Here is a 27,499-nt window from a genome sequence, read left to right as displayed (position 1 = left end):
TGGAACTACTGGGCATTTCAACCCTGTCTTGAGAACAGCTTGTCCAGATTTAGCAGATCTGATGCAAGAAGTTGCGTATGATTGGAATGGCAAAGAGAAAGGCTTCGTTTGTGTCAGGAAAGGATGCTTCCGTGCACGTGATGTGACAGCAATTCAAACCACCGAATGCTCTTCCTTCTCTTCCTTGCTTACGGCTCTCCCTGAAGACAGGTCCGCCATTATTTGACCCAGGTGTTTTCAGGATGGGACAGAGCATAAAGCAGTGAATGTTGACTTTAAGGGTGGAAGGCACAGATGTAGGTAAAAGGTTGGGACATATCTGGAAGGGGATGAGAATAGGCAGAAGACAACTCGGCCTCTCCTCAGGCAACACGGAGCCTCCAAGTCATGGAGAGAAAGGGTCCGGGTTGGAGAGGAAGCGGGAGGTGTGAGAGCATTGTGGGGGCTGCCACCGGATGCGCCCCCAGACAAGTCGTGCTCTGTGTGAGGGGCTGACAAAGATCCCTGGAAGATGAGAGCTGAGAAGACCGAGGCTCTGCTGCCTACCCTGCTCACACCATTGTCTTTTCAAGAACCAGCGAAGTCCCTGCATCATCATGGAGCAGCGGCCACAGAGCCACCGGCAACAGACTTGGAGGGCAGGAAAGGGCTCCTGTGGCTCCAGTGTGGCAAAGAATAGCCTCTGAGCATTTCTGTTGTCTCCAGCGGGTGGGCCATGTAAGTCAGCTGAGGAGGAAAGGCTGAGGACCCAGGGCTGCAGAGGGGGGTTAGTCGGCCAGGAGGAGAGGACACGTCAGAACAGCAGGTGTGGACAGTGCTTGCCTGGGTTAAGGAGTGGATGTGGCTGCGTCTCAGGGGAGCTTACAGGTTGTGGCTGTATCTCAGGGGAGCTTAATAGTTATGGGGGGGGGGCAGGTGTGGGCCAGGAGAGAACCTTGGACCAGAGAGAGTCCTATCACCAATTATCATATCCCGTCTGAGAGCCCAACAGGACAAGGAAGTTTGTCCTGGGCAAGAGCAGCTTAGGACAGAGATGATGCCACACTGAAAACAGACACCCAATCCCTGTCCCCTGCGGGGGTATTTCTGTAAGAACCCCACCCCCCAAGTTGAGCATCAACTGCAGGGGGCAGGAGAGGATGAAGGCTGACAAACATAAATATGGCCGAGTGTTAGGCCTGAAGAGACTGAAAAATAGCTGCATTTTATTGAGTTTACCTAGAACTGTCTAGATTGTTTATTTTCTTTTCTTCCCATTTTGCATTGGACACAATGCAAGTACAGAGATGAAACCAAACTGAACTACACAAAATACAGAAAATTACATGGGTTTTTGTCCAATAACGTTCCTCACTATCCCCATGGAGGATGTGGTAATAAAGTGAAGATAGGAGCCTCTCGGTGGCTCAGTGGGTTAAGCGTCGGACTTCGGCTCAGGTCATGATCTCACGGTTCGTGGGTTCGAGCCCTGCATCGGGCTCTGTGCTGACAGCTTCAGCCTGGAGCCTGCTTCCCAGTCTGTGTCTCCCTCTCTCTCTGCCCCTCTCCAGCTCGTGCTCTGTCTCTCTCTCAAAAATAAATAAAAACATTTAAAAAATAAAGTGAGGACAATGCTTTTTAACCCTTCCCACTCAGGCTACCTCAATCTGATGTGGATTCTCAGAAGCTTCACTTTTCAAATTCTCAGCCCAGCCATAAACAGGATTGATGGCTACAATTTTTCCAAAAATTTCTCCCCTGCTTAAGCCCTGGTTAAGGCTGACTTATGTTCCTAAAAGAAGATCAACACTGCAATTTAACTAGCTTTTCCCTCTTGAAATCCTAATAGTTTGCTAAATAAGTAGAGATAGTGTTCTCTTTTTGGTACTAAATATTCTATTAAGAGGCTGAACCCCTGATGGTGCTAAACTTCTGACTTTGTGGATTAATATCTCTATTCACATTAAATATTAATATTTTTGATGAATATCTTACAAGTTCTGCTTTAGAAGCATAGTCGGCGATTAAATGGTTTTCTGTTGCATGATTGTTTCCCCGTTGAATTCCTTTATCAAATTCCCTACGTTTCCCTTTGATATGGTAAAGAAAAGTCACGTTTTCAAACCAAATCCTTCCAAACATAATTTCACCTTTCAGATGCATTTTGGCATCCTCCAGTGTCACAGGACCACAATGTGCTAAAATCTGACAGCTGTAAATTGAATAAGTTGCAACGAATTTTGCACAGATTCCACGAGACTTCGAAATTTGTTTCTGAATTCACTTATGATGCTATGTTATTTACCGCAGCCCTTCATTCTCGCGATATGAGGGCAGAAAGTATCAAAAAACTCCTTCTTCTTCCGTCTCATTCTAACTGACATTTACTATAAAAAGAATGTTCAAAATACTCAGGAACTGTGTGGCTTTTGTTGCATGCGTCACATTATTCTCTCTAGTGTGGATTTCTACCTGGATTACCATGTTCATACAGGACTGTGGCTGGTGATCACAACAGGATTTATGAAGCAGCTGGGAACCTTAACCACAAGGCCCTCAAATGCTGGGGTTCGGCTGCGGTGGAGACAGGACATAGGTGTCCCCTGTTTAAATTCAGATCTTGTTGCAGGATTACATGTTTTTGTTTTCAAAGTCCATTTTAAAAAGTTGTATCTGTAATGAAGAGGGCTAGCGAGGAACTCCCTTGTGTCGTTAAACCAATAAATCAGTTTAATAAATAAGATGCTTAATTAAGGTAATGGCAGCTATTGCATACGTAAAGCGTTTGTTTGTATTTTTAAAACGTAAGTCAGGTTAGTGCAAAGACTGAATTTTACTGCAAGTGTTTATGCGATGCTGCAAATTGAAGTGCAAGCAAGAGAATTTCCTGGCGGGGGCGGGGGCGGGGGCGGGGGAAGCATTTAGATATGCTTTTGTTTTTGTTTTTTTAAATTTTTTTTTCAACGTTTATTTATTTTTTGGACAGAGAGAGACAGAGCATGAACGGGGGAGGGGCAGAGAGAGAGGGAGACACAGAATCGGAAACAGGCTCCAGGCTCCGAGCCGTCAGCCCAGAGCCCGACGCGAGGCTCGAACTCCCGGACCGCGAGATCGTGACCTGGCTGAAGTCGGACGCTCAACCGACTGCGCCACCCAGGCGCCCCTAGATATGCTTTTGTAGTAAGAACAAATAAAGAAGGTCAAGCTCACATAAAAGCCATGGAGAAGACGCATTCACTCAACTGACAGTAACAAGTACACCTGTCCCCCTACCTCTCAGGCCGTCTCAAGGATCAGCAATTCTCAATGAAAAAACATAGCTTTAACAATGGGCCTTTCTGAACACAGAGAGTCTTTTTTGGTGACTGTTATCAAATATGTCTTCACTGTGTGCAAATGGCATTTAGAAATGCCTTCTGGGCCACAAAATGTGACGCTGTTAGATCACAGGCGTGGTGTGTCTGGGAGGACGGATGCCACAGATCTTATCTAAGAGTCTGGCACGTTCTCTAGTGACAGGGCTGTGTAAACATCCCACTGGGAAGGGGATATGGACAAGAATGAGTGTTCAAATGAATCTGCTTCCTCCCCTGCTTTTTTGACAGCAAAGATGGTGACTGGGAAGTGTAGGCATGGAGAACTCAGGGATTCTTTATTCAATATAACAAAATAAAGGTAATTTAATTGTTCCTCATCCTCACTTATTAGATGCTAAATCAGAAAGCTTTTCCTTTATTGCATCCTTCTTTTTTTTCTTTATAAACATGGTGATTCATGGGGAGAGGGAGTTACATCTCATATTTTTCTCTTGGATCCAGAAAACATATTATTCGGGGGACATGAAGCACAGTCTGGAGGGACTGTGCTGATACAAACCCTCTCCGTCTTGCAAATACAAGGCACACCTTTGGTTGAAGACCTGGCTAGTAAGGTACCTAAAGTGCCATTGGTTTTTACTAAGATGTTAACAGTTTTATTTTGTAACATAAATTGAATATATTACCAAATCTCTGTCCCTTCAGAATGAAGAATTTTACTCTTTTTGAATCTGGATTCAGATTACTTTATGACTGGGAGTTGGTTTTCACTGTCAGGGGCCTATGAATGTAGAGAAAGCATGTGTCTACTGGAGGCTAGGAGTTGAGCCCAGATTATGCGAGAGGGACACACACGTAAGATCTTGACTCTCGTAAGGGAACATTTCTGGTTGTGGATTTGTGTTTTTTTTTTCCGCTTCTTGCTGGTAGATGGTGACCACAAGAGTAGCCTTGGAAGTCACGTGTTGAAGATGGCAGAACGGCTGTTGTGAGCCGGGGTGAATTAATTCATGGAGGGGAGCTTCCCTCTTCACACACCTGCCCGTACCTGTTACATCAGAGAAGATAACTTCTGTCTTCTATCTTGAATTAGCCCTTGCGTATTTGGGACCTCTTTGCTATGGCCGCTAGCATCCTTCTTAAAGGAGATCTGCTAGTGTATTACAGTGAACTCTAATCATGGACTCCTAGCCCTAAGGTGTTAGCTAGTGACGTTGGCAGTGTACTTCCTCATTCCTGACCTCTTCCTTGTAAAACCGACTCCAGGAACACTCTTGTGCCTAGTGTAGACATACACCTTTGTGTATACGTTCCTACCATAGCATCCACAATGGGTTTTGAACTTCTTGCTTACATGTTTATTATACTGGAAGGTACCAGGGGGAAGGTACCAAGTCAAACTCAGCTTCTTGTTTCAAGTGTCTTCCAACTAACAGCTCACAATCGGAGAGTAAAAAAGTGTTTACCTGATGAAAGATCATATTAGGTTAATTTTTAGAATCTAGTGGTTATTATTTAAGAATAGCACTCTCCACTGAAAGGAACTAATAAAAAGGATCAAAGCTACCACAATTTTTGAAAGGGCCAGCAAGTTGTAGCCACTTCCACAGAAACACTGTTAGGGCTTAAAGTGCTCACATGCTCCTTTACTGGTCTTTTCTAAAGCCAAACTAATCCCTTAGTCCTGTGGTCTCTGTGTGTGGGGTTAGACCCTGACACGGGGCCGATGAATACTTGCTTATCCTCTGGACTGGAAGAACAGAGTACCAAGTGGCAAGACCTGAGCCCCACAGTTCTGATGACGCAAGAACAGTTAACCTGAAGTTTTTGTTTGAATTCCCACTGACCCACCTGCTCAGATAATTAATAATGTCAGTTCCCAGGTTAGCCCATGTCTTAAACTGTGCTCAAGTGGGGATTAGGTTCCTGATCATATTACAACTGTCCTAGGTATAATCTGTGCCTCTGGGGTTCCTTTAAGAGCAGGTTGTGCCTGGTAGATACCGAACCAGAATCAGTTTTATGTGTGATTGGCCCCGGCAGATTCAGAATGTTGCTTCACTGTCTTCTCATTGTCATTGTTGCTGATGAGAAATCAGCTGTCACTCTTCTCTTTGTAAGGACAAGTCTTTTTTTCTTCTAGCTGCTTTTTTTAACAAGTCATAATTTTTTTTTTTGCGTGCAGTTGACACACAATGTTACTCTCTAGCTGATTTTAAGATGTTCTCTTTACTACTGATTTTGATCAATTTGACTGATGCACCTTAGTACGGTTCCTTTATGCTTCTGCTTGGGTTTTCTTGAACTGCTTGGATCTGGGAGTTTAGGGTTTTCATTACATTTGGGAAATTTTCAGGTATTATTTCTCCAAATATTTTTGTTCTCTTATCTTTCTCCTTTCTCTCTCCTTTCCTTTGGAATTTTTTTTAAGAATTTTTTTTTAACTTTATCTGAGAGACTGAAAGAGAGTGTGGGCAGAGAGGGATTGAGAGAGAATTCCAAGCAGGCTATGTGCTCTCATCACAGGACCTGACAAGGGGCTCGATCTCACAAACTGTAAGACCATGACCTGAGCTGAAATCAGGAGTCAGATGCTTAACCAACTAAGTCACCCAGGCACCCCACCTTTGAGGGTTCTAATTACATGTGTATCAGGCCACTTGAGGCTCACTGATAATTTATGGGTTTTTTTTCCTTTGTGTTTCATTTTGGGTAGTTCCTGTTCAGTTTGTAAATCTTTTTCTTCTGCAATAGCTAACCTTCCTATTATCCCATGCCATCCCATGTGTTTTTTATTTCATACATTGTATTTACAACTCTAGAGGTTTTATTTGAGTCTTACTTACTTTCCATGTTCTAATTAACTTCTTGAACACAGGGAACACAGTTGATAGCAACTGCTTGTCTGCTAATGTTAACTTCTGTGTCCGTTCTGAGTCGCTTTTGAATGATTAATGTTTCTCCTTATTATGAACATACATTTTCCTCTTTATTTGGTTGTAAGCTTATTTTCAACTAAGATGCCAGACATTCTTCATTTTAATCTGCTGGATGCTGCATGCTTTTTGTATTCCTACAGATATTTTTAAGCATTGTTCTAGGATTCAGTTAATGTGGAAACTATTGCTACTTTTGGATCTTACTTTTAAGATTTTATAGGAGAGACCAGGTCATATTTAGTCCAGGGCTAATTATATGCTTAGTATCAGGAGACAAGACCCTCCTGAGCACATACCCAGTGGCCCACGAAGTACGAGGTTTTCCTGTCTGGCTCTTCGTTAGGCACACTATACCCGTCCCTGTGTGAGCCGAGTTTAATTCTCCCTAATTGCATGAGCTTCTTTCCTCTGCTTTGGGCATTTACCTCACATGCATTCACTGATAGTTCCCTGCTGAATATTTGAGGGGATCCTCTGTGTGTGGCTTTCTCCTCTCTCTGGAACTCTGCCCTATGAACTCCAGGTGCCCTGTCTCCCCAGATTCCCAGCTCCGTCTCCTAGGCTCAGTGTCTGCTGAGCTCCTCTGGAGTTTCCAGGTCTTGGGCCATGGTCTGCAGACTCCCAAGGCAGTGTGCTGGAGCAATCGGAGGGCTCACCTTGCTTGTTTTCTGTCTCTCGTAGATCACTGTCCTTCACTGACTAATGCTTGGTGTCTTAAAAACCATTGTTTGTTATATTTCTCTAGATTATTTGTTGTTGTTGTTATTCTTCCTTAAAGGTAGGTAAACCTGGACCTTGTCACTTCATCTGGGCATCTTGGCTGGAAGTCCCCCCAGGTGTAGCTGATTCTATAACTTACGGCTTTGGAAATCAGATCGTTCAATGATGATGACGAAAGTAATGCCAAACTCCCAAGAGCCAGGTGTACTCTATAGTGGATTTGGATGTATATGGCACTCACAAGACAAGTGCAGTCCTTGCTATCAGGACTAGCTACTGGGGTCTTGTGGGGAAGAAATCACTAAGTCATGTGTGATGAAGGCCAGTGACTTGGTTATGACCTAGATCCTCTCTATCTCCTCCTCCTGAGTTGGGCCCATCCTTGTCCTGCCTCAGGCTGGTCATCATGTCCAACTGAATGTGTTGTCTCTAGGAGCCTGTTGATTGGGCAGGATCTTCAGATAACCTCTGTGTTTATTCTGACCCAATTCCTACCTCCTAGGCATCATGCTTCATGCACCATTTTCAAAACTTTGTTTCTTTTTATTTAAACTTTATGCTTCACATCACACCATTAACTAGAATAAGACAATTGTCAAACCATGGTTTCTGCTTTTATTTGCTGTACTCCACTGATGCCCGGGTTCACTTTTACATGGTACTCCAACTGCTAAGCTCCACTTAATTCACTGTCCTTGTCAAGGCTGTTGCCCCTGACTCTAGGGACAAGTCTCAAATTTCCCAGTTCTCTTATTTTTTATTCATTTTGGCCACATGGCCAGAGATTCTGTTTCTTTCTTCACTACATCTATGTTGCTATCATGTTACCTCATTAAATATTACCAGCTTAATATCCAAGTATCTCTTTACTCTCTCTTTTTTTAGAAAGTAAATAAAATAAATAATAGATTCTTTGAAAATGGTCACATTTTAGGGGGACTCTACAAAAATATCTAAAGTATCGACTTAATAATAAGTGCAGAATGTATTTCTATAGTTCAAACCCTAGGTTTGCATAAAGTTCAATTACAACGGAAATAACCCATAAATGCGAGTTGAAAGAGCATTCATTCACATTTTGGAAATCTCCAAAGTACTATATCCAATTGTTTTGATATTCTGTGACAAACAAAATAATTGTGCTGGAAGTGGAAAAAAAAAGTAACCAAAGTCCATGTTGACTATGAAAAAAATGTATCACTCTGCTTCTGCCATTATACCATTATTCTTTTTCTGATGCTCATAAACCAAGTAATGAGTCTCTTAAATTTTAAAAAGTATTTAAGATCATTATGAAGATCTAGTTTGCTAGTCAATTTGTTACAGAAAAAGAGTGTGCGTGATCTTCCTATAAAGAGAAGTTATTGTTTCGCATGATGAGGTCTATAAAAAGCTGTCTTTATACAGAATTCTGGTGCTTTACACTTTACATATCTGCTTTTGTTTGGGTCATAAAAAGTTAAGGACACTAAAAAAATGCCACTAAATTTCAACAGTTGCTATAAAAATACATTTTTAGTACTCTAGGTTTCAGATGGTAGCACTGTCTGCATGAAACTTGATCCCATTGTGAGTCTTTAATCAATCTGTTAATCAGTGAAGACTCTTTCTTAAAAAAATCTTTTTTTTTTTTTTATTTTGAAAAGGAAGGATTTCTCTGTTTGGTTTTTGTACAAGTTATTTTTGATCTTTTAAAAATTATAACAATTTATCAGTATTTGGCTTAATGATGACCCTAAATCATCACTATGGATTGTCTACTTTCCCTTCCCACATATGTCCTTATCATTTAATATGGTGTGTTAATACATTACACAGTAAATGAAGATAATGTCATTGACTATTATGCATGCTTGTGCATTTGTATTTTGATAAGAAAACTCTTAGTAAATAAATATACGTATATTTATATATTTATAACTACACACAAATATTCCTTAGCAGTCCCTTGGCCTGCCTGAGGACTACGCCATTTTTCTAGAGTTATTAGGATGGCAAATGCTTTTGATAAGTAGCGTTGACCAAACTTTTGGCCACGTGTAATAACAGCCCATTGGCCTGTGGCATCCTGCCACCATTTTTGCATCTAGTGTCAGGATTGATCTGCAAGCTGTGACTTGAAGCAGCCACAGTATTCTCTGTCTGAAACTGACACATCTGAGCAATCAGGCACTATCATTTGCTCAGGGTCACAAAGCTCAGAAAAGGCAGAGACTAAGTTTGAGTTGTAACTTGAATCAAAGCCTCTTAAATTTAGAGGGAGATAAGATCGAACGCAGGGTTCATTCAAGGAAGTGATTTCCATTATTATCTCTTCCCCAGTCATGCAAGGCCCTACTCTGGGACTCCTCCTGACGTGACTCAACTTTTGAAACTTTTCTCTGGTTGAAAGCAAAAGGTAACTTCGCTTCAAGTCTAGTCCAGCCTGAATTCCTTCTGAGCAACATTGGGGACACCTATGGACGGGGAGGAAAGAGACAGTGATGTTCATTCCTAAGACTCTCAAAAGAAGGGATGGGTCTGCCCATATGTCAGCAGCCAGCTCCTGGGAAGTGTTGTCAGGGCTTGTCCCCAAGGGCTGGGATGTCCCACCTGAGAAAGAAGGCATTGCTGCAGCAGTGGAAACAAAGAACGACAGAGAAGACACAAGAAGGCAGATATTGGAAGCTAGAGCAAGAAGGGAGGATGTAGTTGTGTGACAATGCTGAGGACAGTATGTGCAGTGCCTGTGATACTGAGCTTCTGAGAATTCTCTGTGTCTTATTAACATCGTTTTAAAGAAAGTGAATGCGAGACAGTGATTTATGTGTCTTCCAAGCCCCAGGCTTTTATATTAAATGAAATGAAAAATGGATGGCAGAGGTTCAAACTTCCTCTCTTGATATTTTCCCCATATGCCCTCATTTCTCCCATTTGACTACACTCTTCTGTGCAATAAGACAAGTTAGCTCATGTAATGGTTAGTGACTAAACTCAAGAATTCTTTGCTATGGTGAATCCTTTTCTACCCAAAATGAGGGTCGTGGAAATTTTCCATGAAAAACAATCAGGAACAGTGTGTATTTTCAAGAATTCAGAGAAAAAGCCCCTCCTAATCTCCTAATCTCCTTCTCCATTGTCCCTTCTGGCCAAAGAGACCCAGCAATACTATTCTACTCTGTAAGCCCATAGGTTAAAAATGAAAGAGGTTCTTTTCCTTTGGGGACTGGACCAACTACAACATTATAGGGGTTTGCATGGGTTTTGAGACAAGGCGCTTGGGTATTAGCTCCCTTAACAGGAAACAACAGAGCTTGGGAAAGCATCCACATGTCACAGTCTCCCCTGAAAACAAAATAGCTCAGCTACACAGAGAGAATGGAAAGCATATCACAGCATTCTCAATGACCATACTTACATCTATTCATCTATACTTTGTAGTGATCTTCAAGGACTCCCGAGCCCTTGAGAATTTTTAAAAGGAATACCTTTCTATGTCCAACAGTTCAATGGAACTGGTCTTTCTCTAACATCCTCAAAAACTGTATTGGAATTGCATATCTCACAACTGGATTTCTATTCCTTTCTAAGGACGTGCTCATAATTCCAGATTTCCTCTTTATGATAATGAACTAGTCATACCTTCCAGCTCCCTGCAGCCAAGTTCTGCAGGGCACCTGCCGCCCCTTCCAGCGTGTCTGCGTTTGAGCACTCAGAGAGCAGTGTGAGGTAGGGTTTGACTATTGATGGGTGCCACAGCATCTGGATCCCTTTTGGTGGTTCTGCACAGTCTGGAAGAGGTCCTACTCCATCCCACTGGTGGAAAAAAAATAAGAGAGTAAACATTTTTAACATCGTTACACTTCCCAACTTTGCCTCCTGTAAACGTGACACACAGAAACAAAAACACACACGACGTCTGGTGAACATCGATTGCGCGCAGGGTAGTGCCTTCGTAAGCCAAAAATGAGAGAGTCACTCCCGTCCACCAAGAGCTTAGGATGGAAAGTCAAAGGCTGTAGAGCATGTACATAAGTGAATGTAATTGGCAGGAGAACGCATAAGCTCTGTAAGAACGGTGCCAGCACATTGCTGTTAAAAGGAAGAGGAAATAAATTAATTTTGGTGGGTAGAGTGGACGAAAGCCAACGATCAAGGTGGCATGTCTTACAGTTAGCATACTACTAGCATAACAGAGTACATAGCAACACTCAAATGCCTTCAATTCTTATGCCTAAGTGCCAGCTGATAAATTCTTATATAACTCCTAAAATACATATTTGTCCGACTTTGAATTCCATCACTGCATTGTAGACATCACAAAAAGAGACCATTGCTGTCGCTTATCAGATGCATTGACCTAGCTAACGGCAAATCTAGATTTTACGGCGATTCTGATCGTTCAGTTGGCTTTGAATTGGATCTGACGAATAATAAGAGAATGTGTAATTAAAAACTAAAACAAATAATTTCAAAACTACCACTTACTGCACAAGGGGATATCAGCAGACCATTAAAAATGGTAGTTATGACGACCGTGTAGCAATGTGTCTGGACAAATAATAAACGTAAGATGAACAAAGCAGGATGCAAAGCGGTGTGTGGTTTGTGCTTTACAGCAAGTAAAATGCGCCACAGAAACACGCATGGTAATAAAAACTCATTAACAAAGTGTTCGTGTCTTTCATGTTTTCCACAGTTCAAGTTTTCTGTTCCTCTTAGGATTTTAAAAATATGAAAAATTACAATAGTGATTCTGATCTTTGATCACAAACAACCTTTGTCTTTTGGGAAAGATAAAGGCAATAAATACAATGAGGGTAGAAATGAAGTAAACCCTATGTTTAGAAAAAATACTCGCGTATTTACCTATGAGAAAAGTCCCAGGAAAACAGAATCATCCTTCACCATTTCAGGGTAGGGACACTAATTTATTTTACTCCTTATTTGTGTTTATTAATGGCTGCTTAACATATAGTCTAAATGACATATACTAAACTTCCCTGCACATATTTGGGCCCATATCTGTACATGTATGTGTGTATATATCTATGTATAAATACACAATCATAGCTGTATTTCAAAACCTGTGTTTCTTAGTTCTGAAAATTTTACTGGAGCACAAGCTTACTTCATATCCTTGGAACATAAAGATGGAAGTGTTGATAGGGAAAGTGTAAAGTTATTTAACTGTCACAAATCATTTTAAGAATTGCATTATTTTCTACGAGAAAAATTAAAAACTCATGTCTTCTTTTTCTCAATTATGCCACCGCTTAGTTTAAGCGAAGGCCAAAGCTCAGAGATGAATATCCCAAGGATGGACGTTGGACATCCCACAAAAGGTCATCTTCAATGAGAGTGTCACTCTATTTCAACGTCGTAACAAGGACACTCAACGTGGGGGAATCTGCTTATGCTTTTAACCAAAGCCACTTCTAAACCATTCCGAAATGACTTTGCACCTGTGCAAGCCTACTAATGAAACCAGTACATTTCTTGTAAGTACAAAAAGTAACAACATTGGAAGTGAACCAGCCTTGTCACATTGCTCCTGGTTCGTTATTTGAGACGGGCTCGCTACACTGGGTAGAATAGTGCCAGGGAAAGAGAGCAGTCATTCTGCAGGTTTTCTGACTTCCATGATGAAGCAGGGGTAATACTGACTCGTCCAGAGAAACCAGTTTGGGGAACTGAATGTCTCTGCTGGTGCAACAGGAAATGGAAAATTACTTTATATAAGCTTTTTTTTCATGGTTTATTTGGTCATCTCCTTAAAACTTTTTTTTGAAGTTTATTTCTTTATTTTGAGAGAGAGAGAGAGAGACAGAGAGACAGAGAGAGAGAGAGAGAGAGAGAGAACAGGAGAGGGGCAGAGAGAGAGGAAGACAGAGAATCCCAAGCAGACTCTGCACCGTCAGTACAGAGCCCCATGCAGGGTTCAAATGCATGAACCGTGAGATCATGACCTGAGCTGAAATCAAGAGTCAGAAGCTTAACCTACTGAGTCACCAAGGTGCCCCCTTCAAACTTTTAAGCTACTGTCTTCATATAAAGATTTGGTAATATTCAGAACAATCATATTATGAAATGTGAAACTCAATAGGCATGGCATTTCCCTGTCATGTAGGGAGAACTAATGTAACAGCTGGACGTGCCCAGAAGTAGTATTTGCACGCTGGTTACAAAATGCGATAGCCAAACTCTAAGAACAAAAAGGAGCTGTGTTATCATTCGCTGGGCTCATCTTGTTCTCCTTTCCTAACTTCTTCACAATAAAATAGGATAAATGGCTAAATCAGTAGACAATTTTCTTCTGCTCGGACATGTGATCTATGTAGCTCTTAAATATCTTTTATTACAATCCTTTCTTAATGGCTACAAAGAGAATCTGAAGGAAATAAAAGGAAAACTGATGTGAATACGGATAATCTTTGGTGGCAACTAGAAATGAAGTTCAAAGGGGATTCTCTGCTATTTTGGAACATTGACGGCACCCTGGTGTGTCAATACCAAAGAAAAAGAGTTATTTCAAAGCCACTCAGTGTGTGTGGCTTTTATCTGGGTACATTATTTCAAACTTTTACTGAGTTAACAGGGAAAGATTTATCAATTGTCTATTAAAAATAGACTTTTACCACCTATAAAAAGACCTGAAGTCTCCTCTAAGAGTGTGCCAATGTACTTGACATTATGCTGCCTGGAAAATCAACTCCAACAGGACCCGAGGGTGATGGTGACATCAGGATCTGACTTCGGTCATGAACACTCTGCCCATGCAAACTTTTAGGGCTAAGCTTCTTCTGGAGTGAGGGTCTGTGACAAGTCATGGGATATGCAATTTTATCACCAAAGTGGAAATACATCATTTATAAGTTGAAACACAAGATGCATCCACCCTAAACTTGCTATAAGACTAGCACGTGGACAGAAGGCAAGTTGTGGCTACATCTTTCATACAATCAACCCACTGATCATCCAGCTATGTAGTCCTACGAACACAGGACTGAATTTGTAAGCCTTAAGCAAACTGTTTTGGACTATATCTTGAGGGCACATTACCAAACATTGTCTAAGAGCTTGAAATATGAGAAAAATAAAGATGCAAAATGTCATCAAGTCAGGACAGAGAATTTCTTTGTAACGAAGACGGGTCACAGTCAAGAAGACAAAATATTTCCAGGAAACTAACAGGAGCAAAGGTAGCAGAATATTTTTGATTTACTATCTGCATTACTGCCAAATTATGACATACACACACTTCTATGTATATACATATATTTCAGTATTTATGTATCTTCATTTATCAGGCTGAAGATTAAAAATCAAGCACAGAGTAGGTAAAGGGAAAGCAAAAGAAAAAGGAGAAAGGCCTATGTGGTTTTAAAAAAAAATCTGGCTTGGGGGAAGTTTTCAGTGAAACCCTCCCTTATTCTTGGTAGTAAATTTTACTTTCATGCTCGAGAGTTAACATTTCTCAGTTTTGTGCACAGTTTTCTTTCCATCGGTTATATTTTAACAAAACTTGCAAAAGTTCTAGAAGCCCTCGATTCTTAGAGTTATTACTTAAATGTTCAAACTACACTTTGTACAGGTGATTCACATGTTACACAGGAAAAAAATGCCAGAGAATTTATTTCTGGCATTAACACTGCCCTTACTCATTGTCTGGTTTGTAGTAATTTAGAATTTTACATATACAGTTAGAGCTCAAGAAGCGAAGAACTGAGTGCATTACACCAGAGTCTTTCAGATTTTTTTTAAAGGATAATGCTTTGGAATGAATGTTTGTGGCCCCCTTCCTCCAATTTCTTATGTTAAAAGCCTCAACCCCCAATCTGATGGTGTTTGGATGCAGGGCCTTTGAAAAGTGATTGGGTTTAGATGAGGTCATGAGAATGGAACCCCCATGTTGGGATTAGTGTCCCTAAAAAGAAATGAAGTGACCCAGAGTTTCTCTTTTCCATCTTGTAAGGGTGTGGCAAGAAGGGGTCATCTGTGAACTAGGAAGAGGCTCTCAGCAGACACCAAATCCATTGGTACCTTCATCTGGGACTTCCAGATAAATTTCTGTTGTTTAAGTCCCCCCGCCCCCCCAACTGTTTTTGGTATTTTGTTATGGCAGCCTGAGCAGACTAAGCCATAATCACAGTAAGGACTAAGTACATTTGGTGTAGTAGGATCCTTCTGATCCTTCTGGCTTCCCCATGACCTTTCCGCCATGGAGCTCTCTCGGGGACAAGCTGTCAGCAAAGCAAAGAGAGTGCGTGGAAGGATTATGTTGACAGTAAATCACAGAGCAAATCAATTGGTTTTATCGCCCCAAATAGTGCCACACTCGATAACATACCATCAGCGCGTTTCTCTACTGATCTTAAATGTGTAACTGTATGGCTGACATCAATAAAACAAATCAATCAACAGTTTCTATCATTCATTTTCTAAAACTGCATAGAATTGAAAATAAGGTATTCTCTGTTCAAGAAGGCAATGCTTAAATCTTTTTGGAAAGGAAGAGAATAACAAGCCTCTGTGTTACAAGCCAAGGAGCTGCTGATTTTTGGACATGATGTTTCTGCTATGGTCATAGTCAGGGGAGGAGAGATCTACTGGCCACAGTTAAGAAATGTCCCCTTGGGAAGAAAGTTACACAGGTGCGGGGCTGTGTCCAATGTGTGGCTTAAACAAACAAACGGACCAACAAAAAACAAGATGAAAGCCTTTCTTTGGACTTGGTTTCCATACTTTTGTTTCCCCACGCAGCTTAAATTCTATTTAAAAGGTTTCTTAGTTGGCTGCAGTATGGAAGAGTAGAAGCCACTTTCTCCTTATATGAAGAGAACGGTGTAAGTTGGGGATAAAAATCTGAACGTTCCCAAACCAGAAAGCAAAGATGTCCATAAACCAAGACTTTGTGGGTTTTTTTGTTTTTGTTTTGAATTTTTTTTAATGCTTATTTATTTTTGACAGAGAGAGAGATACAGAGCATGAGCAGGGGAGGGGCAGAGAGAGAGGGGGGACACAGAATCTGAAGCAGGCTCCAGGCTCCCAGGTGTCAGCACAGAGCCCGATGGCGGGGCTCGATCTCATGAACCTTGAGATCATGACCTGAGCTCAAGTCAGATGCTTACCCGACTGAGCCACCCAGGCGCCCCTTTAAACCAAGACTTTGTAAACACGGGCTTCTCTCAGGGATGGTGGCTCACAGAGCGCTCTAATTATTGCATTCATAAAAGCCCCTACTAGTGAGAAAAATTAACGAGAGCCTTTCAGCTCTTCCCCTTCTGCCAAGTTTACAACTGCCCAGCCTCCGTTCTGACACACTGGGCTGGCTTCCACAGAGATGCAGAGAAGGAGAGCTCCCCGAGGCTGGGGGAAGCGTCTACAGTCCAGAGGTGCAGAGATACCCCGCTCCTCTCTCCATATGTCGCAGCCGTGCAAGGCCGCGTAAGGAGAAGAGCTTCTCCTGCTCGGCTGTGTCTTCACAAACAGAAAAGCCTTCTTCGCCATTGCGACGCATCTCTGTTGCCCATATTTTCCCACCATTGAGAGGGCATCACTGTCACTACCCTTGTGCAGGCCAAGTTTTGTTCCGAAGGGATCTGGGTGAAATATACAACAGGCCAAGGAAACTGCGTGGATCTTCAGCAGCAGGGGAACACCGACCTTAAAATCCCACTCTTCCCTCCCAGCTGAAGGCACACCTCGTGTGTCCGAAGAGAAGATAGCTCAGAGATGTGAACTGGCAGGCATGTCCTCTTACACCGGGCTCCATTTAATCAGGCGTCAGCCTGTACACATACTTTAAAAAGCAACAACATAAACATAAGTCCATCCTCTGTCTGCCAGTTTTGCTTGGCTTGGTTTGAACATCTGAGTTGCTAATAGATCTTCCCTCGATAGGGTTTCCTTAGCACTTCCAGCTTTTGGGGGGATTAAGGGAAAAGGAGGCAGGGGATAGAAGTTCTGGTTATGAAGAAACTCGGAGCAATGCTAAAGAGCCAGGAGAGAGATGATTCTTACGTTGAATCTTGGGAATTTTGAAGAAGAAGGTGGCTCAGGTGTGTGAACTCCCCTGGTCGCTGTTTGGAAGACGTAGATTACAGGGAGGGCGGGATCCGTGCAAAAACGGGACAGAGGTGGTGGCCAAGGAGCCGTATTTATGTGGCACACATGGTCTCTCGGCTCTCCTTGAAGACACAAAGCGTTTTGCATTTGAGAGATTAGAAACCTATGTTCAAGTGGCAGGATTCTTTTCTGAATCAAGTATCAGAATAAAGAGATTCAGGCATAGATAGCCTTGCTGATTCTCTGTCAGTGTGGAGCCAAGGGGCATTGTGTGAGGGTGACGGGCACCCCCAATCGTTTGCTCAGAACCACCCGCCCCTTAGGAAGAGGTGGGAGGGAGGCCGGCGATACTGCCCTGCTCCAGAGACCTACACGATGACACCACTGTGCTGTGCCCCACAGAGTTATCGAGGCTGGTCCACATCACCAGGCTTATCCGCCCTTTCTCCCAGTCATTGTGACGGAACCAACCAGAACACCGCTAAGACCCCTCTAGAATTCTCTCTGCTCCTAACTTCTCATCCACATCTAGGAAAACCTGGGCCAGGAACCTCTCCATTACTTCCTTTTTACTTTTTCCATTACTTTCCTTTTAAAGGCACCCTGTCCTTGACATGCCAACCTGCCTCAGAGAATCCCGTAGTCTTGTTTGTTTATATCTTTGCTGATACACCCCTGAAAGACAGTCTCATACAGTGGTTCTTGACTGAAGGGATTTCATCATCCAAGGGAACGACTGGCAATGTCTGAAGACATTGTTGGTGGTCACAACCGGGGGAAAGGGGTACTGCTGGCATCTACTGGGTAGAGGCCAGGAATGCTGATAACATCCTACAAGGCACAGGACAGCCCCCACAACAGAGAATTATCTGGCTCAAAATGTCAAGAGTGGGCAGGCTGAGGAACCCTGATCTAGTAGTATATAACAGAGTATTTATTAATGGCATGGAGTACTGAATGGTCAAATGTCAACAAGGAAAGTAAAGGGGAAGCCTAGTTCAGAGTTTTAAGTCTGCAAACTCACTAAAAGCAGAAAGCCAGCACTTTTTTTGCTGATGGGATATAGTTCATATGAGAGGCACAGAAGTAGGAAGAGAATCTCATTCACTCATGCGTGATGACAAAGGAGAGTCACTGCACAGAAAGGCACGGCCGTGATTTTGCAGGCTCATGTGACTTGTTGCTTGCAGGACACGAAATACCGTGTCTTGGGTCACCAAGCTCCTGGCATACAGTGACGTGAAGCTACAGTGAGACCGAGCGGGAGCCAGCCGGGAGGAGCAAGCAGCCACCGAAATAAGCCAATGGCTGGAAAAGAAATGGTATTAAGCAGCAAAAGAAAAAGTATGGCTCACTAATAAAATGAAAACTGGAAGAAAGAAAGGCGACCCGTGCTATTCTGAAATGAGAACTTAAAAGCATCAGGAATGTCACGAGGGGCAGATCCATCAGTGATAATAAACCAAATCCAAACGTGCCTCGACTGTCGCTGCCCTCCAGAGCGATTAGGACAAATTCCGGCTTATGTATCCCAGGCCTTGAAAAATGGACTTGGTCTCCACATTTCCCTCCTAAGGATTAATCCCTGAAAGGCGATGACGGGTGTAGGCGAGACTTCACTACACAAGTTTGTCACAGTTTGCACTAACTAAAATTCGGAAGCCGCCAAATTTGCTGCTCATCAGGGATTGGTTCCCACACCACGAGCATGTGGGTTCACGCAGCACACGTGGCTGTAGGTGTGTTCCTACCGCGTGATTCTTGGCAGCCTTTTCCACCTCCCGCTGGTGACTGCTGGCCAGGACAGAGGTCACGCTGAGGCCAGGGATAAACGAGTGCACAACAGTGCGCAGCTGGAGACAGAGTGGGTGCTGCGCTCACCCCTGTCCTCCGTGGCGTGCCCAGGTGGGCAGCGGGTGCGGCCCCGAGTGCAGGTAACCAGGGGCTGCGCCGTTTGCCGAGGAATTGCAAAACCGAGAAACGAATAAAAAGTGAACTTTTCTTACCATGCGCAGGTAACTCTACACAATATTCTTCCTCCCGGGGACAGAAAGCTCTTGCTGACCCCCTTAGGCATGCCACGACACCCCCTTTTCCTGAGCGAAGGGAATGCCCGAGGGTCATGGCTTCCCCACAAGCACATCACACATCCCGCCTACCGTGCGCTTCGGCGGCTAAGGTGACCCAATGCAGACCAAAGAGGGGGTGAGTGGCAGTGATATACGTGACTTTCAATAGGGCACTCTGCTCTATCCTGTCGACTTTGTGCCATTTCTGCTCCTGGACGGCGGACATGAAGAGCCACCTTGGACCATGAGGAGGAGGAATTACCCGAAAGAGAAGAACATGACAGATCTAAGAGCCTCCGAAGACTGCAGATGACGGCGGCCAGCAGCATCGACCTCCACATTGCTGGGAAGGACAATTATCTATTCTCAGGACACTTATAAACCCTAAGGACGCCTATAAAGTCTATGGGTTTGGCTGTCTGACACGTGGCCTGACTCATACGCACAGCAGTGTACTTAAAATTGTCTTTTGAAGGGTTAAACAAAGCTGTGCATAAATATGGATAGAAGAAGTTTTGAAAGGATATATGCCTGGTATAAATTCCAATCACAGCTCTGTCTAGGAGGGGGATGGTGGGGGCGGGGTGTCTGTGTTACTTTCATCTCGTGGCTTATTACTATTTTATTTCTGTATAATTTTACATGTTATGTGTGCATGTATATACCGGCATATTTATATTTGTTTATAATTAACATCCATTTTGGCCAAGATAAGGAGAAACTTATTTAAAATTCAAATCTCCAACGTGATCTAAATTAGCAGTGAAATTCGTTTGTGTGCTTTGGGATACTGACCACTATTTAGCGTCACAGTCTCATTCCTGTGCATCCGTCACATCTGTGTGATGCAGTGGGTAATGTGTCACGCTCACAGAGAAGTGATACCAGATAGCAAGTGCTGAAAATCCCAGCAAACTTTTCAGGTGATGGGGTTTCATGACGCCTCACGCCATTTACGTATGTCATGCGTTAACGTCCTCAGAACAAAGCATCGTTGAGTCTGGCGTGGTCAAAAGTGTTGCTTCTCCAGGGGTACTTTGAGACGCACCTGTATCCATTTGTTGACACAAATCCTCAGGTTTTAGATGATCATCACGATGCACAATGTTTGTTAGGTTTGGTGGTCCCTACAGATTCAGAATGTTGAGTAACGTCATAAAATACAACACTGCCACAAGAAGCCACAGAGCAGTTTGGACCAAAAGTGGAGAGAGAAGGTCCATGGAATACCCTTGGCTCACAGTGGCTCCTGTAGCCCAAGTGTCACCGGGAAAGAAATGGATGTGACTGGGACAAGTCACAGGTTTCAATGTCTACTTGACACGATGGGTAGAGGCTGCTTCGGACCCCAGACCGAGCATCACTCAGCACAGCTTGTTCTGGGTGTTGGGCTAGAAATGGACAGAAACCGGATGCACCCAGTCCCCCGTCTCAGCAGATCCACTCTCCATGGGCGTCAACAACTGTACATAACTCACAATGTGACTGGCATGATGGGGGGAGTTTAAATAAAGCCATGTGCAAGTAGATTAGAAGATGGGTAACTTTTTACTTGGAAGAAGTCCTGAAAGAGCGGAAGAGATGTTTTTATTTGACCTTAAAGGATAGTCGTCCAAGCAGCGGATGGAGGGGAGGGGAAGACCGCACAGAGGAGGAACACGAGCGAAAGGTTAGAGGCTGGCCTGTGGGACAAAGGATGGGCAGGTGGGAGCCTCTGGAGGTTCCTCCAAGACATGCCCATCGTCATGGGGAACAAAAGAAGGCATTCAAGATTTTACACGGAATCCCATTACTATCGCTTTGGCATACAAAACAGCTTGGTGGTATCATCAGTGAAACTTCCCGCTGGCCCATGCATTTGACATCTACAGCGTAAGAAAGAAGTGAACAGGAGCTTAAATTGACCACAGCGCACTAGACCGTGAAACAAAGATGGCCGGGAGAGGGAACATGAGCACGCGAGAAGAGGCTCAGAATCGTCTTTGAATTGTCAGAGGTCTATGTCCTCACCCACGTGGATACATCTATATCCACGTGAATAAAACATTCACAAGGGATATTCCAACAGAAGGGAGAAGTTTTGAGTTCTAGGTCATCTTGCTTGTCTTGTTGTTTTTTGTTTTTTGTTTTGTTTTTTTCCCCCTCAGCGGTTTCTCTGCACTGTCAAGTTCACACTGAGTGGGGTCTTGAAGCCTCAGGTCTGCTCTGGCCAGCAGCCAGCGGTATCCTGTGACTTCAAGTCCATTTTCGAGTACCACTAACCCCCAGACATCATACCAGGAAGCTTGGCCATCTCCCAAACTGGAAAACAAAAGATGCTTATTTCTACAAAAGGTGGGAAAGTAAATACACCGATTTTGTCTACTTGCATTTCCCTGGATCCCAATCTCTGGATTGCCCGTCCTGCCCCACCGTGCCCAGCTGCTGGCACAGAGCCCTGCTGGAGAAGGTGGAGCCCCTGCCAGGTGACATGTGCCTTTGGGCACGTGATGTGTACATTGTTTGGTGGGGCGGGGGTAGGGTTCTGCCCGAAAAGGGCTAGAGAGACCAGCAATTTCTTATAATCTGGCAACAGGCACTGAACCCGGAGTCAGAAATTAATAAATTTGCAAAGCCGTTTTGGACCAGAATATGATGCCCAGAAATATTAACTACTTCTACCCTCAGGGGCTCATGGTGTGATGGTTCCAGTATGATTCAACAGCAGCCATTTCTTGAAAGAAGAGCATGAATGAAGCATATCTTTGTACCCTACATCTTCTTGAATTATTTCAATTAAGTATCTGAAGGATAAAGTTTCTGAGATTTTTTTATTATAACTAAATCTGACCTTCATAGTGTCAGAGAATTTTCCTAAGGTATAGAATAACAATGCCAGAGGTAAGATCAACATAAAATTCTGGGATATAGCAAAGCCCCAGAGGCAATCATTAAACCAATTATGATTTTTATCACTTTGGCTTCCTCGTAAAATCTCTGGTTTCTCTGTCCTGGGCAGTGTCTGTTGCGGATTAGACAAACTTTCCTTGTACCTTTCTCTGGTGTCTTAAATGGAAGAAGGAAAACAAATACATTCTTATAAGCAAACACTGATTTAATCACTTCGTGCTTTTCAAAATATTATTTTCTAGATGGCATTTGAAAAGATTATAAATGTAATGCCTGTTCGAAAATTTGTAAATACAAAAGTACGAAACAATCAGTAGCCTTTGTCTTTGATGTTACTGTACTTTCCCTAGAAAGACATACATGTATATATACAAATACAAATATATATATATATATAATAATGAATATATTATATATAAATAATAAAAATATATACATATGTATTTTATATTTGGATGCGATACACCTTTTGCAAACCTGGCCAGGTTTTAGCAACATCATACGTATCTCTATATACACTCCCATTTTTATATAATTTTCCTCCACTTTGTATTCCATATGCTCTCTTGTCACTACATAGTCTTTGAAAACCTGACTTCACGAGCAACAGATTCCAGACACTGGATATCTGACAATCGTTAAAGCTGTAAACCTACAACTTTCTGGAAGCTTCTAGATGAGTTACGCCAGTCTGCAGGCTCTGAAGGTAACCTTCTGTTCTGGTGTTAGCAAGGATGGGGATGCTTTGTCCTAGACAGACCCGAGGACATTTCCATTTCTCACCTTGCGGCAACCAGTTAACAGTGATGAATTAGGGCCTTGGTTCCTCCTCTCACTGGAGGCAGCTGGCATTTAATTCCTTTAGACGACTTGGAATGGCTGCCTGGTTTCCCCAAGTGCAAAGCACATTCCTCAAGAAGCAAGGGTTCCCTGTTGAGACCCAGACCGGTGCATATGCCCATCCCTCCCAGCAGGTGGCGCCATCTAGACTCAGTTCTCTCCTGGGGACCAGTCACCAGGCTGGGGGCCAAATGGATGTGAGGGCGTCTTCCTATCCCTCTTCTTCATGCCAGATGCTGGTGCTCTCCTCCCCATCTCCAGACCTTTCAGCTGTGCCTCCCTTCCATCCGTTTTCAATGCAAGATGGCTTCTACTTTTGACTGTCTTTTTCTACTTTTGACTGAACTTGACAAAACCTCCTAAATGACTTTCAAGCAACCATAATTATTATCTGTTTACACCCTCACTAAAATGTTTCGTAAGATACTTTTACTACGTGAGAGCACGGTTCAAAGTCTTTTACGTAACTATCACTTGACTGAAACCATGGCTTTGGTGTTTCTTTATAAGCAACAATGTTCTGTATTCTAACATGGCTGTTTCAGCAAAACTTTCTTAAAGAAATCCTTTTTGTCTCCTTGAAAATATTGTGAGAAAAAGATGGGACAAATGGCCCTTATAAATTTTCACTTAGACTTTTGGCAAAAATGATAAAAGTGCTTTAATCTCTTCATCTTACTCAACTTAGAAAATGGCTCATTGATGCTGTAAAATATGGTTTGAAGTACAACATTCTAAGGTGGGAAATTGCTCATCATAAGGTTCCATGACGCAGCTCACAGCGTGAAAGGAGGGATGTGGTTGGGGGTGAAGTCCATGAATATTTTCTTCTGACTCCTGAACTCTCTGGACCCAATCAATGCCTAATATCACCTGTCACTTGAAAGGCTTCAAGCCACGCGAGCACACATTGGCAGCATTAGAAAAAGGGTTCAGGGTCTGAGGCCAGCTCTTACTAACGGGACACCAGTGACAGATGCAGGGACCATCAGAAGGATGGTTCAGAATCCAAAAGAGGACTGAAGACAAAACCTTGAAATCAGAGTGAATTCAATCTCAGTTCAAAGTTTTTGGTTTTTGTTTTTTACACCAAGGCTCATGCATTAGTACAACTTCCCAAATCTGCCTTCCAAAGTTGCCTGGGCCCATCCAGGAGGTTCCGAGTCTGTAGGTGGTGGGTAAGACTTGGGGGATTATGATCACCTGACAGATTGGCAAGCACCACATTCCTGCCCATATGCCATTCTTCTTTTCAACCTTTATTATGCTCATTCACTTTCCAGGATAAAGCAGTAAAGGGACGGGGCCCCATGGTATACAGTATCGCAGAAGGAAAGCATGAGAAGGACCCATTATACCTTTGTTAGGCCATGTTTCGCTTGTACGATAATGGAAAGGGTCAGAAGCATTATGGTCTGGCCCCTTTAAGTACTGGGTTGGAAAACTGAGGTATCCAATACTATTTGGCATAATTCCTGGCACAGTTCAATGAACACCTGCTAGCTAACCACTGCATTCCCCTGAGGGGAGATTTTAAGAAGTATGGCTCAATCCTCTTAAAAGGCTCCTGCAATTCAGGGAGAAGGTGGACACAGAGCACAGGAGAGAAAGCAGGGTTGGGAGCGTCTCAGAGCAGCAGATCACCATCGAAAAGGCCAGCAGCACGTATTTTTAGGTTACAGGTGTGTTTATGCTGGAATGTACAGATCTAGAGGCTGCAGATGTGTCTGGAGCGGCCCCCAGGGGCCACAAAGAGCAAGAGAACTAGAACCTAAAAAATGTGAACACTGATGCATTCAAGTTAAATTTAGGAATGATGTTTAAGAATGCATTCCCATGAATCCTTCCTCCAAACAAAATAGCGCCTATAACCCTTACTCAAAGCAAAATGATTTTGAGAACACTTTAAAAAATGATGGGCTCTGATCTAAACAGATACTTTTGCATATTTATTTTGAATTAAAACCTGCTAAGAGACAGTGTTGGGAATTCTGTCCTGCTTTCTTAGTTGTTCACTCTTGAAGACAGTCAGATCTTGGGTCTGTATGACTGTTAGCAGCTGGGATATGACCACAGTGTCCAGGGGAAGGCTGGACTCATGATCACTGTCCAGGAGAGATGAAGAAACCTCAGTAGTAGGGGTTTCTGGCCGCAGCTACGACTCACACTACTCCCTCAGCTGGTGGGAGGCCGATGGGTGAGGGTTCCGTCTTCTAGAGGCTCCGGGAGAAAAGGCTGGAGACTATCTTGATTCCATCAAGACCAAGAGTGGCTTCCTATTGGCCATTACCTCAGTGCAGGCAGCCTACTTACAGCCGCCCAAGGTAAAGTCCATCATTTTGGAGACACCTCTCCAGCTGCTCAGCTTTCCGAATTTATCAGAATTGTCCCCCAAGGCCAAGCTTCCAATGCCATTCTGTTGGAGAACTGGGAATCTGAGCCCCCATTTCTAACAATAAATGCAAGATCACATATCAAAACGTTTCAAAACATGCAGTAAAATATGTGTTGGCTGCTTAGCTTCTCTTCCTAGATCACACCTACAGTGTACCTGTGGAACACCTGCAAAGCACCCTTCTGTCCCTGGCCGGGACCTCCATCGAGGTATGAATCAACACACAGAAGAATCAGTGCCCGGGTTGGACTCTCCAAGCTGCTACCTCAGAGCCTGCCTGGGACTGACGTGACTCTCTTTGGCAAAGTTCCTATGTTGACTGGGCTGCAGGATGTGGGGGAAGTCATTCGATGTCCCCCTGTCAGACCCCCCCCCCACCACGGGAACACTGTGCAGATGTGTTAATGATTTTAGCCTGCGTTGAAAGTAAAGAGCCCCGTACGTGTATACGCAGAAGAAATATTAATGTTGTAATTAGGGGAGGGGATAATTGTGTGGAGCTGCAGAGTCGCCCGCATTACCTGATCCTGGGATTTCTTTTTCTTCTTCTTCTTGCCCCAGCACCCGGAACTCTCTGCATCTTTGCCGTTGGCCTCACCACAGAGAAGCCCGTCCAGCTCATCTGTGCCCATGTGCTGTCCCTGAGACGTTTCTGCTGCTAGCCGGTATGACAGGTTCCTTAAGATGCACACACAGTTTTCAACGGTCTGGAGAACCCAAAACAAACAAACAAACAAACAAACAAAAAAAAAAGAAAGAAAGGAAAGGAAAAGAAACAAAGGAGGAATGAATAAAAACTAACCAGCATCCCTCCTCCACCCAGGAAAGCGAGTCATTTCCACATTCCTAATCCTTTCTGGATACATTTAGCTGTCGGCTCCTAAAGGCGCCCTTGATGGTCGCAGGGGAAAGAATTCAGAGAAGCCCGAAAAGGTCTTGAAACCTTTCCTTATCCAAAGTAGCTCCTTTTATAAGCAGCTGTCATTGTGGTTGTTTTTGTTTTTGTTTTTTTTAATTGGCAAGTTGGCTAACATACAGTGTAGTCTTGGCTTCAGGAGTAGATTCCCATGATTCAACACTTACATACAACCCAGTGCTCACCCCAACAAGTGTCCTCCTCAAGGCCCATCACCCATTTCCCCTGCCCCCATCAACTCTCAGTTTGTTCTCTGTATTTAAGAGTCTCTTATGGTTATGTAAGCAGCTGCCATTGTTGGTTGAAGTTCACTAATGAGTGGGGAAGAATCCACAATCGCCAGAGGTCTCGGATGGTGGCTCGCTCACAGGCCACTCCCCTCTGGGGACCAGGGCTTGGCATCACCGAGAATATGGATACTCACGTTTCCATCAGCTCTGGGAGGGAGACACTAACTACTATCTGCCATCCACCAGGGCCCTTTCTGGTAGTAAAATGAGGTAGGAGATATAAAGCTGGGGGGGTCCTAGACAAGCCATGTGCTGGGATCAGCTGGGGGCATAAATGTTTCCATGCTACCGATTTGTTTTGAGGTGGCTGGTGCTCCTGTTTTCTTAGCATAGGCATTTGACGGTGCTTGAGGACACAGGTGCAGCTGAACACCTTAGGGCCCTTCGTCTCTGCTGCCTTGTGACTTGGGATGATACACCCAACATCTCTCTGAGTCAATTCCCTCCTCTGTCAGATGCTCGGAATGGTACCCACGTCTTAGCTTGCTGTGAGGATCAGGTGAGCTAGAGTATGTGTGTGCGGTAGGCTGAATGCCTCCCCTGCTAAGATGTCCGCATTAATCTCTGGAAGCTCTGAATATATTAGGTTCCGAGGCCAAGAGGAATGGAGGCGGCAGACAGAATTAATCAGCTGACCTTCTGTTAGGGAGATTGTCCCGGATTATCCCGGGGGGCCCATGTAACCATGAGGGTCTTAGAAGCGAGAGAGGGTGCAGAACAGGTGTGAAAAGGCGTGACCTCTCATTGCTGCCTGTGAAAATGGAGGAAGGGGCCACAAGCCAGGGAACTGTGGGCACCTGTAGAAGCTGGAAAAGACGAGGAAACGGACTCTCCCCGGCACCTCCAGAAGGAATGCGGCCCTGGCGACACTTTTATTTTAGCCCAACAAGACCCATTTGGGACTCCTGGCCTGTGAAACGGTGAGATAATAAATATGCGTTGTTTCCAGCCACCGTGTTTGTGGCGATCTATTCCAGCAACAGTGGGAACCCAACCTAGTGTGTACGTACTGAAGACAGTGCCTGCCCACGGAGAACGCTGTATGAGAGTTCATACCGTGAACAATGGTGCACACAGCACGCTTGGGAGTCCAGAGCA

At 43.6% G+C, this 27,499-nt stretch overlaps 1 protein-coding gene across 2 annotated transcripts in view; it reads right to left on the bottom strand.

Moving 5' to 3' along the window:
* CTNND2 (catenin delta 2) overlaps positions 1–27,499 on the bottom strand; it is a 940,792-nt gene that overhangs the window by 106,278 nt on the left and 807,015 nt on the right. For both annotated transcript variants that reach the window (XM_043601021.1, XM_043601022.1), the window contains exons 14-15: positions 25,717–25,902; positions 10,577–10,750 (exon numbers count right to left, since the gene is read on the bottom strand). In XM_043601021.1, the coding sequence (XP_043456956.1) occupies positions 10,577–10,750; positions 25,717–25,902 (360 nt within the window). The remainder of the gene's footprint in view (positions 1–10,576; positions 10,751–25,716; positions 25,903–27,499) is intronic.

The sequence above is a fragment of the Prionailurus bengalensis genome, chromosome A1 (genome assembly GCF_016509475.1).
Source record: "Prionailurus bengalensis isolate Pbe53 chromosome A1, Fcat_Pben_1.1_paternal_pri, whole genome shotgun sequence".
NCBI classification, from domain to species: Eukaryota; Metazoa; Chordata; class Mammalia; order Carnivora; family Felidae; genus Prionailurus; species Prionailurus bengalensis.
This window is presented reverse-complemented; position numbering and strand designations above follow the sequence as displayed.